This window comes from Pipistrellus hanaki (assembly GCF_964339955.1).
Source record: "Pipistrellus hanaki genome assembly, chromosome: 2".
NCBI lineage: Eukaryota > Metazoa > Chordata > Mammalia > Chiroptera > Vespertilionidae > Pipistrellus > Pipistrellus hanaki.
The window spans coordinates 174,402,147-174,414,623 of NC_140504.1; the positions used below are offsets into that span (position 1 = coordinate 174,402,147).

A 12,477-nucleotide genomic window follows, 5' to 3' on the forward strand; every position below is an offset into this window, starting at 1 on the left:
GAATGAAGGGTCCCAGGTTCGATTCCAGTCAAGGGCATGTACCTTGGTTGCAGGCACATCCCCAATGGGAAGTGTGCAAGAGGCAGTTGAATCAATGTTTCTCTCTCATCCGATGTTTCTAACTCTCTGTCCCTCTCCTTTCCTCTCTGTAAAAACAAAAAATATCAATAAAATGTTTTATAAATAAATAAATAAATAAATAAATAAATAAATAAATCCACCAATTTCCTGGCAAGTGGGAGTGAGGGGTGAGGGATGGAGATGATTCCTGTCTCCTGAGAGCTAAGTGATACCAGTAGATGAGGGCTAACTCTTTCTTTCTTTTTCTTTTCTCTCTTTTTTTTTTTTTTTTTTTTTTTTTGTAGTTTCAAACGTATTTATTCTAGCAACAAATTTTTCTTCTAGCCAAATCAATTTTGTTGTATACTAAACAGACACGTACATACACATCAATTACCACAGATTGACCAAACACAATGTATTTTGTGCTAGGTGCATTAAGGGGCTATCTCTTTCTTTCCCTCTCCTTAGTATAGCATTTCTTCCCTATCTCTGTCATGCTAGGTGCTTACTTAATAAGAAGGCCGTCTGGTTCAATTTTTCTCAAAAATTAAAACTCACTGTAATTCATCGTTATCAGTGTGGATGAGAGTTAACTTATTAATTGCAATGAATGAGGATGGTGACTTGCAGGCCCAGTTTCTCCCTTAAAAGATTTTCAATAGCCTTGCCCAGTGTGGCTTAGTTGCTTGAAGCATCATCCTGTATACTGAAAGGTGGCAGGTTTGATTCCTAGTCAGGGAACATACCTGGGTTGTGGATTCGATCCCCAGTTGGGGCACATATCAATGTTTCTCTCTCACATCTATATTTCTCTCTTCCTCTCTCTAAAATCAATTTTGTAAAAAGTATATCCTTGGGCCGAAACCGGTTTGGCTCACAGTGGAGAGAGCGTGGGCTTGCGGACTGAAAGGTCCCAGGTTCGATTCCAGTCAAGGGCATGTACGTTGGCTGCATCCCCAGTAGGGGATGTGCAGGAGGCGCCTGGTCGATGTTTCTCTCTAATCAACATTTCTGGCTCTCTATATCTCTCCCTTCCTCTCTGTAAAAAAATCAATAAAATATATTTTTTTAAAAAAAGTATATCCTTGGATGGGGGTGGGGGAGGGAGACTTTCAATAGTTCTGTTTTCACCCTAAGCCTGATATCCATCTTTAGTTCCTGAGCTTTTGTAGCTTTCTGTAATGCAAATTGGCTTGCTTCTATTTAGTATCTATTTCTATAAGATACTGTTTTATAGTCACTGGAAATACAATAGTGAACAAGATAAAGTTCTATCCTCAGGGAGCTCAACCTATAATGAAGGCTACAAACAACAAATAAGCAAATAAATGAACAAGATATTTTCAGAAACGATATGAGCTATGAAGACAAAACAGAGGAGAAGAATAGTAACATGAATGGCTATCTTAGGTAGGCTAGTCAACTAAGGTCTCTTTGAAGAGGGGATATCTCAGCAGAAGCAAACCATATGATTCTGGGATAAAGACATTTTGAGAAAAGTAAGTACCAAGATCCTAAAGTAGGAAAGAGGCTAGTGTGTTTGAGAAACAAAAAGGCCAATAAGGGAAGTTAAGATAGTACAATACTATAAAGGAAGAGTGACCAGAAATAAAGTCAGAGAGGCAGGTAGGTCAAAGCATTGATTTAAGGCCTTGTATTTGTCAAAGCTCAGAGTTTGTATTTTATTTGAAAGGAGACAAAAAGTCAAAGAAGGAAAATTCAGCAGGAGGGGGGATGGTATGATCTGATTTATCTTCTTAAAGTTCAATCTGGCTATTGTGGGGCAAGAGGGGAATCGAGGAGATCAATTAGGAGGATGGGCTAGGATCATGGCTATGGAGGTGATAAGTATTAGTCATAATGTTGAACCACATGATGGTTTGAAATAGAGTAAAGAAAAGGCATTAAGGACACTCTTAGGTTTTTAATCTAAGTAATAGATAAATAATGATTCCATTTGCTGAGATGGGAGAAAGAAAAATGATCATCAGTGGTCCATAACAGGTACTCAACAAATGGTTGCCAATGTTTATATTAAAAATCATTTTCTATTACATACCAATTATATCTAATTAAAAGTAATTTTTTAGAGAATCGCCTCCTAAGGTTGTACTACTTTCACTACCCAGAGACAATGACAAATATTACTGAAGCTTATTCCTTATTTTCTTTTACATAATTTTTCTGGTTATATGAAATTGGAACTTAGACTCAAGTCCTAAGTCATTAGACCTTCTATCTTGGTACATATGGAGAAGAGAAATAAATGTTAAGAACTCTTACCAATTATACTAGTGTTATAAAATTTGTGTTGAGGGCTATATGAGACTTTCACCTAGTTACTAGGATTACAATGATAAAGTCAGAAAGATCCACTTTAATCCATCATTTAAAAAATATTTTTATTGATTTCAGAGAAAGAGAGAGGGAGAGATGGAAACATCAGTGATGAGAGAGAATCATTGATAAGCTGCCACCTGCCTGCCCCCCATCAACGACTGAGCCTGCAACCAGGGCATTTGCCCTGACTGAGAATCGAACCCTGACCTCTTGGTTCATAGGTCAACGCTCAACCACTGAACCACTCCTGCTGGGCAATCATCATTTTTAAACACTTCCTACTTATTCTGGAATACACACACATCTCTGAGATAATATATTTTCTAACCTGATCATTTAAAAATTATTCAGCATTAATTCGGTGTGACTTCTAACTACTGATCTGCTTCATTCCCTTAGTTAAAAAGAATAAACCAAAGCCCAGAGGTCAAATAACTTGTCCAAGAGAACACAATTAGTAAATCATGGAGTTGTGTTAAGCACATAAGAGGAATAGTGGAAGATAGGGCTGGAAAAACAGATAGACTTTAACTGTGAGTTTTTTAAGAAATAAGTTTTATAAACAAAATAGAAACAGAAGCATAGATATAGAGAACAGACAGCTGTTAGCGGGGAGGAGGGTTGGAAGATGGGGTGAAAAAGGTGAGGGTATTAAGCAAAAAAAATTTACATAATACATGACACATAGACATAGACAACAACACAGTGATAGCTGGAGGGCAAAGGGGAGATAAATGGGGACGAAAAGAGACTGACTGGATGGTGAGCACATGATGAAGTATGCAGAAGATGTTTTATTAAGTTGTACACTTGAACATGTACGGTTTTATTAACTAATGCCACCCCAATAAATTCAATAAAATAATTAAAATAAATAAAATATATTACCAAAAAAATAAAAGAGGCAGAATTCAGATAAACATCTCTATAGACTTAAAATGCTACCACCTGAGCACAACTACTCTCTCCCAGCTCTAAGGTGTGGGCACCATAAAATGTGCACCATATACTCCCAGGCTGAAAAGTGGCCAAGGCTGAGCATATTTCACTCAATTCCTATATTCCCTAAAATATATAATGGGATGTTTTCTAGATACATACCAGAAATAAAATATCTAAATTAAAAAATCAATAGCCCGAATGGTGTGGTTCAGTGGTTTAGTGTAGACCTTATGAACCAGATCACGGTTCGATTCCCAGTCAGGGCACGGGCTCAACCCCCAATAGGGGATTTGCAGGATGCAGCCAAACAATAATTCTCTCTCATTATTGATGTTTCTTCCTCTCTCCTTCTCCCTTTCTCTTTAAATGAAGGGGATCTGAGGAAGAGATAGGGAAAATAATTCACTTCAGGCAAAAGTGAAGAAGGCTAAACTAACAGATTAGTATATGGGAAGAAAAAGATGCAGAAGGCTTTGAAGATTTAGAATCAAGAGCTTAGTTTCTGATTATAAGCAAAAAATAAAAGGAACAACTAGTGATGATTTGGGGATCTTCCGAATTGATAACTGGAAGGATAGCAATCTTAATAATTGAGATTAGGAAAGTATCTGCCACATCTAATGCACAGTTTGCTTCCTAAGGAGACTCGGAGACAACAGCTTTCTACTTCTCTTGTGTTCACCATGATATTATTACCTAGCATGGAGCTTGACTGAGTATAAGTAGTTCCAAATAAATATTTGGAAAATTGAAAGCATATGCTCCATTTTAGCAAAATGATAATCATATTGTTACAAATGAATTTTGAGGTAAAACAATTCTGAACAAAAATTAGTAGACAGAAAAATAAATTTACAACATGGCCTTAAAAAAAGTAAGCATGAGAATGTGAATGAGGAGTCTAAAAGTAATATTAAATTTCTCATGGCATGAAGAATAACAAAGAGGTACGACAACAAATCTTGGTACAGGTCCTCAGAAAGGCCATTGGGGAGTGGAAGTGAGCAGGGCATAGTATTGGGTTACAGATCTTGAGCACAAGACTTCCTGGCACAAACAACCTTATTCACAAGAGGACCAAACAATGAGTCCCTGCACTCAACAAAGTACTGTATTGTTCTGTTTTTTAACTGATAACTTAGAGCAACTCATGATAAAACAACCAATCTTAATTGTATCCATGTATTAAAAATATATATACCCACACAAACAAAACATGTAAACGTACTGCTTTTATGACTTACCAGGCCCACTCTTTTACTTCCTACTAGAAATCTTAGGAGGGAGAAAGATGAAAGGAAAAAAGTAAGTAGTGAGGTTGGGGGTCAAGAAAAATAGAAATTAAAACTGTGAAAGTTCAGCTCACTCACTACTACTGGGCACAAAATAGCTTTGTCAGCAGAGGACCAAGACATACCCAGAAGATTAGATGCCTAGCATCTGGCAGATCTTACAGGTAGCCTCCTTTCCCAAGCAGAATTTTCCAAATCACTAATGCAGTTATTTTCAATAGTTTCTGTTCTTTAAGCAGGAAACCCTACCTTCAAAACTCTTATATATTAGTTCAATATAAAACAAATAAAAAGTAGAGCTGCTCTAGCTGGAAACAGAAAAGGGCACTGAAAGCTCTCTACTTCTCTTGTGTTCACCATGATATTATTACCTAGCATGGAGCTACACTGAGTATAAGTTGTTTAGCATCTCAGCAAGCTCCCTTGATGAGGCATGTCTGCAAAAATCCTAGTGTTCCAAGAAATGGATTCTTCCCAATTTAATTCTAATCATCTCAATTTGAGGGAAAACTTTGATTTATACTTCTGCCTTAGTTTCTGCACATATAAAAGAAAACTTATGCCCAGACAATGTGGCTCAGTGGTTCAGCGTCGGTTCACTGTTGATCTATGAGCTAGAAGATCATGGTTCAATTCCCGGTCAGGCACATGCCTGAGTTGCGGGCTCAATCCCCAGTAGGGGGTGTACATGAGGGAGCTGATCAATGATTCTCTCTCATCACTGATGTTTCTATCTCTGTATCCCTCACCCTTCTTTGAAAAAATAAAAATAAAATATATATATGTATATTTTTTAAAAGAGAACATAGTATAATATTTAGAGCTTGAAAACAGACTATCAGCCATACTAACAGTCACAAAAATTTTAAGTTATATAAAGTATAGTTTTAGTAAATTTCTAAGACAGCTAAAAATTCATTTAGAAAATAAAAATCCTAAGAGTTTTTTTTAAATGTATTTTTATGTGCCCTGACCTGCAATCAACCAGGATCTCCTGGTTCATAAATCAACACTCAACCACTGGTCCATGCTGGCCAGGCAAATTCTCAAAATTTTGAAAATGGAACACAGTCATGTTAGATTGGTATTTAAATTTTTTTAAATGGGCAAATGACTTAAATAGACACTTTTCAAAAGTTACATACTGAAGGCCCAGAGACATATGAAAACATGCTCAAAGTCACTAATCATCCAAGAGATGCAATCAAAACAACAATGAGATATCATCTCACACCTGCCAGGATGGCTATCGTCAACAAATCAACAAATGGCAAGTGTTGGCAAGGATGTGGAGAAAAAGGAACCCTTGTGCACTGCTGGTGGAAATGCAGACTGGTGCAGCCACTGTGGAAAACAGTATGGAGTTTCCTCAAAAAATTAAAAATGGAACTGTCATTTGACCCTAGGAATATATCCAAGAAACCAGAAACTCCAAACAGAAAGGACATATGCACCCCTATGTTCATAGTAGCACAATTTACAATAGCTAGGATTTGGAAACAGCCTAGGTGCCCGTCAGCAGATGATTGGATTAAAAAACTGTGGTACATCTACACAAGGGAATACTACACTGCTGTAAAAAAGAAAGAACTCTTAACATTCGCAACAGAATGGATGGGCCTGGAGAACATTATGCTAAACAAAATAAGCCAGTTAGAGAAAGATCAATATCACATGATCTCACTCATTTGTGAAATATAATGAACAACATAAACCTATAAACAAAATAAATACAGAGACAGAGAAGCATCAAACAGACTGCCAAACGTCAATGGGAAGGTGGCGGGGAGGTGGTAAGAGATCAACCAAAGGACTTGTATAGCCGAAACCGGTTTGGCTCAGTGGATAGAGCATCGGCTTGCAGACTGAAAGGTCCCAGGTTTGATTCCAGTCAAGGGCACGTACCTTGGTTGCAGGAACATCCCCAGTAGGGGGTAAGCAAGAGGCAGCTGATCGATGATTCTCTCTCATCAATGTTTCTAACTCTGTATCCCTCTCTGTAAAAAAATCAATATATATAAAAAAAAAATGACTTGTATAGATGCATATAAGCATAACCAATGAACACAAACACTAGGAGAGTGACAGCTTGTGCTGGGGGGTGGGGGTGGTCGGGGAAAAATGGGGGAAAATGAGACATATGTAATACTATATGTAATACTTTAAACAATAAAGAATTTAAAAATAAATTTTAAAAACATCCCAGGAAAATATAATAAATGTTTCCACTGCTATAGTATTCCTCTGGGTAACAAAAGCCAAGAGGTCTCTGCTTGCTTTAGCATTGGTAGAAGAATCCCCTTTCATCGTGTTCAAAATACTCAATGAAAGTGGAAACTCAAAAACATAAATTATTAATTATAATAATTTTCATGTATAATATACTCATTGTACCACAGATCTGTAGGCTTTATATACATTATCTCATTTGTTGGCTTATTGTGAAGATCAAGACAGAGTTAACACTAGTTTTTATATTAGAGAACTTAGCTGAGAACAAGAATATAACTTCCTGTAAGTTAAAAGAGAGGGTGTGTCAGAAAGCAGATCAAGGAGACATCAGAATAGTAATAGTATCATTGGTCTCATCACACCACCATGGTTCTAGACTGGAGCACATATACATTTAGCAAAACAAGAGCAAAGATGTAAATGGACTCTAACCCAGTATTGTCCAATACAGTAGCCACTAGACTCATGTAGTAATTTTTTCCCCAATTAGCAATAATTGCATCTCGGATAAACCTCATTAGCTACCATACTGCCATTGCACAAAACTTCATGTGGTGATTTAAATAAAATAAAAAATTTAGTGCCTGTTCACTCCCACCACATTTCAATGCTCATTAGCTTATTGGACAACATTATAAAAAATATTTCCATAACTGCACAAAGTTCTATTCAACAGCATTCCTCTAGCAGAAATCCCTTGTATTCAAAACAGCAGTAGACACACAACTAACGTTTGGTGAGTGAATGAATGATAAAAGACAAATAGGCTTCATTAGACCTTAATGAGCTACCCTCAGGAAAATAAGCTAATTATAATAACTAGCGCTTACTAGGCACTTAACACATGCCAGGTATTATATGTGCTAATTCAATCAATGCTTGATAACTCTATGAGGTATTTGCTGTCATAACCCTTATTTTAAAGAGAGAAAAAACAAGAATCCAAGAGATTGAGTAATTTTTCCCAAATCCAGGCAGTTTGACCTAGAATCTAAAGCCTTCATTTCTTTTTAACTTTTTTTTTTTAATTTCCTACTCGAGGATGCTTATTTTTTTTTTGAGGGGGAGGGAGAGGGAGAAGAAAAGGGAGAGGAAAAGGGATGGAACCCACAACCTGGGCATATGCCTTAACAAAGTATTGAACCCAAGACCCTTTTGGTGCACTGGTTGATGCTCAAACCGAGCCACACCAGCTAGGGCTCATTATACTATACTACTTCCATTGTCCGTGATGATCATGATGACCAAAAAACCAGTCACCATGAGGTGTATTGAGCACCCCCTGGCCTGTGAGCGGGTCTTCCTGCCTGCCACCCACCCCAATTCCCCTTGTTCATCATTGCTGATCCATCAGAGTCTGCGGACTGGGGGCAGGGACCAGGAGGTCAGCTGTTCGGCCCGCTCACCAGTCCCCAGTCCTGCCCCATTACTACTCAATGTGAAATCAACATTTATTTTTAAATCTTTATTGATTTCAGAAAGGAAGGGAGAGGGAGAGAGAGAAACATCAATGATGAGAGAGAATCACTGATCGGCGGGATCGAGCCTGCAACCCAGGCATGTGGCCTTGACTGGAATCGAACCCGTGACTCCTTAGTCTGCAGGCCAAAACTCTACCCACTGAGCCAAACTGGCTAGTTTGGAAATATACTCACCTCACTAAAAAAAAGTCAAGATAATCAAAGTAAGGAAGATACAGATAGTATTATCAGAAAGTGATAATTATATAACCCTATTTTTAAAAATTCTCCTTTAAGCCAAAACCGGTTTGGCTCAGTGGTAGAGCGTTGGTCTGCAGACTGAAGGGTCCCAGGTTCGATTCCGGTCAAGGGCATGTACATTGGTTGTGGGCACATCCCCAGTAGGGGGTGTGCAAGAGGCAGCTAGTCGATGTTTCTCTCTCATTGATGTTTCTAGCTCTCTATCCCTCTCTCCTCCGCTCTGTAAAAAATCAATAAAAATATTTTTTTTTTAAAAATAGTTATTGTAAAAATTCTCCTTTAAAAAGGTAAACTATATCACCTCAAGTGAATGCTAAAAGTAAGGGTATACAGTCTGGGGCATAAAGTCATTGTCCTTTTCATTCACTTATTTAATTACAATTCCTTATAAAGAAATTAAGAAAACTAAATAACTGTATAAAGACTAAAATCTTTTTTTCTGTGATGTCCAAGTTGGTTTAGCTCAGTGGATAGAGCATCAACCTGCAGACTAAAGGGTCCTGGGATCGATTCCGGTCAAGGACACATGCCTGGATTGCGGGCTTGATCCCCAGTAGGAGGTATGCAGGAGACAGCCAATCAATGATTCTCTCTCATCACTGATGTTTCTCTCTCTCTCTCCCTCTCCCTTACTCTATGAAATCAATAAAAATATATTTTAAAATAATTATAATAAAAAACATAGTCACTTTTTCTTTGACCAAAGTAAGAAAAACTGTTCTAATGAGCTGCTACTAAGAGTAAAACAATTTGAGAGACAGATAAAGTTGCTTTAGTAAATGCAGTTAACTACCAGAAAATTAAGTCTCAATAGAAAAAGACCTACACAACAGCTAAACCTCAGCAAGACAGACTCAGCAAGAAATCTTGATTCCTGTGGGGGGTTTTTTTAGCTGTTAATGCTATTCTAACAAGCTCCCAATAATATTCTGACTTTTTCACTGACCCCTAGGAAGGAAAAAAAAAGCCATTACCTAAGGATGTTGGGGTGGGAGAGTCTATTCATAAGCTGGATCTCCTTCAGCATGTTTGCCCGGTTACTACTCAATGTGTTCATCTTAAGAGCCATCACCTGACCAGAAGCTCGGTGTCGCACCTGGAAAATAAAATAGAACAAGAAAGAGGCTCAAGGACAGCAGAAATATATGAGGTCAAAATCTCCACATGTAGAACAAGCCATTGTGTTTTACTTTAGATAAAGTAGACTTACTAGGGGATATTTTTCTGTAAACTCTATGATTATATTAGGGTCTCATGTCCATTGATGAAGATGGAATTTATTCCATCCAAGACCAAAATTATTCCACAGAAATTCCTTGAAATGACAATAGCCTAGACGTTTAGCATATCTATTATTATAGGACAGACATCACAGCCTATGGTATTGTAGAATTCAAAGGAACAAGAGGGCAGGGAGAAACCAAGATGGCAGCATAGGTAACGGCCTAACTGCAGCCTCCACAACAATTTAAAAAAATACAACTAAAATATAAAGTGGACATTATCCAGAACTACAGGAAAGTTGACTGACTGGAAATTCTACAACGAGAAGGAAAGAGAAAACCAGAAGGAAAATCAGAGGAGCTGTAAAAGCCTAAGGTATGGAGACACGTTGTGTGAGTGGAGAGGATGGAGCCTGAGAGGGGCGACTGAGTGCCTGGCTGGCGTTCCCTAGCGGGAAGGAGATAAAAGCTCTGGACTGTGCTGAACCCCAGTTCCAACAGCACTGTACCTCAGTTCTGAGCAAGACCCTGTGGACCCAGGCTCATACATAGGGAATCTGGGCTGTAAGACGGAAGCTCAGGGGAACGGCGAAACGCAGAGCCCCCGAGCCGTGCTCATTTTACGCAGAGGACAGACTGTTGATTGAGCAGCTGGATTGCCCTAGTGGGAAGGAGACATAAGCTCCGGACTGCTCTTAACCCCACTTCCAACTGCACTGAACCCCAGTTGCGGGCTCATTGGGGGAAAGACTAGATTGTCTGGTAGCAGGCAAAACTCTAGGGTAGGGGTGTCGAACTCAATCAGAGAAGGGGCCAAAATCTAAAATCCAGCCTAAATTGCGGGCCGAATGGTTTACTGAACAGTCATAAACTGACAATGTCATAAACTGACAGCGGAGTGCAGTGATGACAGCGTGGTGCGGGCCACATTGCAAGGCCTGGCGGGCTGGATTTGGCCCGCAGGCCTTGTGTTTGACATATGTGCTCTAGGGCATCTTTCTCTCAGAGGTGCTTGCAGATAGTACCAAAGGACACCGAGGAACACTGAGACTCAGGAACCTCATAGGGCGGGGCTAACCGGAAGCCAAGGCTGTAGGCTCCACTCTGAAACTCCGCCTCATCCAAGCTGAGCACAGAGGCTCTTGCAGTTTTCCAAGTCTAGTCGAATAAGGCTGTATCCTGGCATAGATACAGCTGGTCCTCCCACCCTACCAACTCAGGGAAGCAGCGAAAATGCAAAGACAAGGAAACAGATCACAACAAAAGAAACAGAGGACAAAAAGCGACTGGATATAGAGTTCAAAACCACGCTTATAAGGTTTTTCAAGAATTTCCTAGAAAAGGCCGATAAAATAAACAAGACCTATGAAGATATGAAAAGGGATCAACTAGAAATAATAAAGGATCAACTAGAAATAAAGAATACATTGTCTGAAATAAAAAATATTATACAGAGTCCTAAAAACAGAATGGAAGATTGCAAGAATCATGTCAAAGATTTGGAACATAAAGAGCCAGAGGACACTCCTCCGCAGAAGCAAGAAGACAAGAGAATCCAGAAAGTTGAAGATAGTGTAAGAAACCTCTGGGACAACTTCAAGTGAACCAACATCAGAATTATGGGCGTCCCAGAAGATGACAAGCAAGATACCGAAAACATATTGAAAGAAATAGTGACAGAAAATTTCCCCCACCTGGTGAAAGAAATAGACTTACAAGTCCAGGAAGCACACAGAACCCCAAACAAAAGGAATCCAAAGAGGACCACACCAAGACACATCATAATTAAAATTCCAAGAGCAAAAGACAAAGAGAGAATATTAAAAGCAGCAAGAGATAAGAAGGTAGTTAGTTACCTATAAAGGAGCACCCATACGAATGTCAGCTGATTTCTCAACAGAAACCATGCAGGCCAGACGGGAATGGCAAGAAATATTCAAGGTGATGAATAACAAGAACCTACAGCCAAAAATACTCTACCCAGCAAAGCTATCACTCAGGATTGAAGGCCAGATAAAGAGCTTCACAAATAAAAAAAAGCTAAAGGAGTTCATCACCGCCAAACCAGAATTATATGAATTGCTGAAGGGGGTTCTTTAGGAAGAGGAAGAAAATAAAGATAAAAACTATGAACAACAAATATGTAAATAGTGAATCTAAGAACCAAGGGAATTAAAAAACCTGATGAACAATATTAACTGTTGAATATAATAGAATCAGAGGTACGGAAGGGGAGTGGACTGACAATTCTCGAGGAAAAGAGGAGTGGGGGGTGCGGGAAGAGACTGAACATAAACTGTGCACCTATGGATAAGGACAGTGGGGGGTGGGGAAAGGACAGAGGGTGGGGTGGAAACCTGGTGGAGGGGGTAAAAATGAGAAACTTTTGTAATAATATGAACAATAAAGATTTATTTTAAAAATATAAAATAAAATAAAAATAAAATTTAAAATAAACACACACACAAAAGAACAAGAGGGGGAGTAGGAAGGAAAACACTAAGAACCATAAGAACCCTAATCAGAAAAACTAAGAATACTGGCTGTCTCTCCTCTCTTCTAGATCACTTAGTAAGATTTGGAACTCAACTCTTTTCCTAGTGCATCAATGATTCTGTTGTCATGTACCTCGTGATTGATAAAAGAGAACTAGCCTTCCTTTTC

The 12,477-nt window shown here is 38.7% G+C and overlaps 1 protein-coding gene across 4 annotated transcripts in view; it reads right to left on the reverse strand.

Annotated features, from left to right (window-relative positions):
• Window positions 1–12,477, reverse strand: part of TESK2 (testis associated actin remodelling kinase 2) — a 126,054-nt gene that overhangs the window by 59,345 nt on the left and 54,232 nt on the right. For all 4 annotated transcript variants that reach the window (XM_084874598.1, XM_084874597.1, XM_084874596.1 and 1 more), the window contains exon 3: window positions 9,565–9,686. In XM_084874598.1, the coding sequence (XP_084730724.1) occupies window positions 9,565–9,686 (122 nt within the window). The remainder of the gene's footprint in view (window positions 1–9,564; window positions 9,687–12,477) is intronic.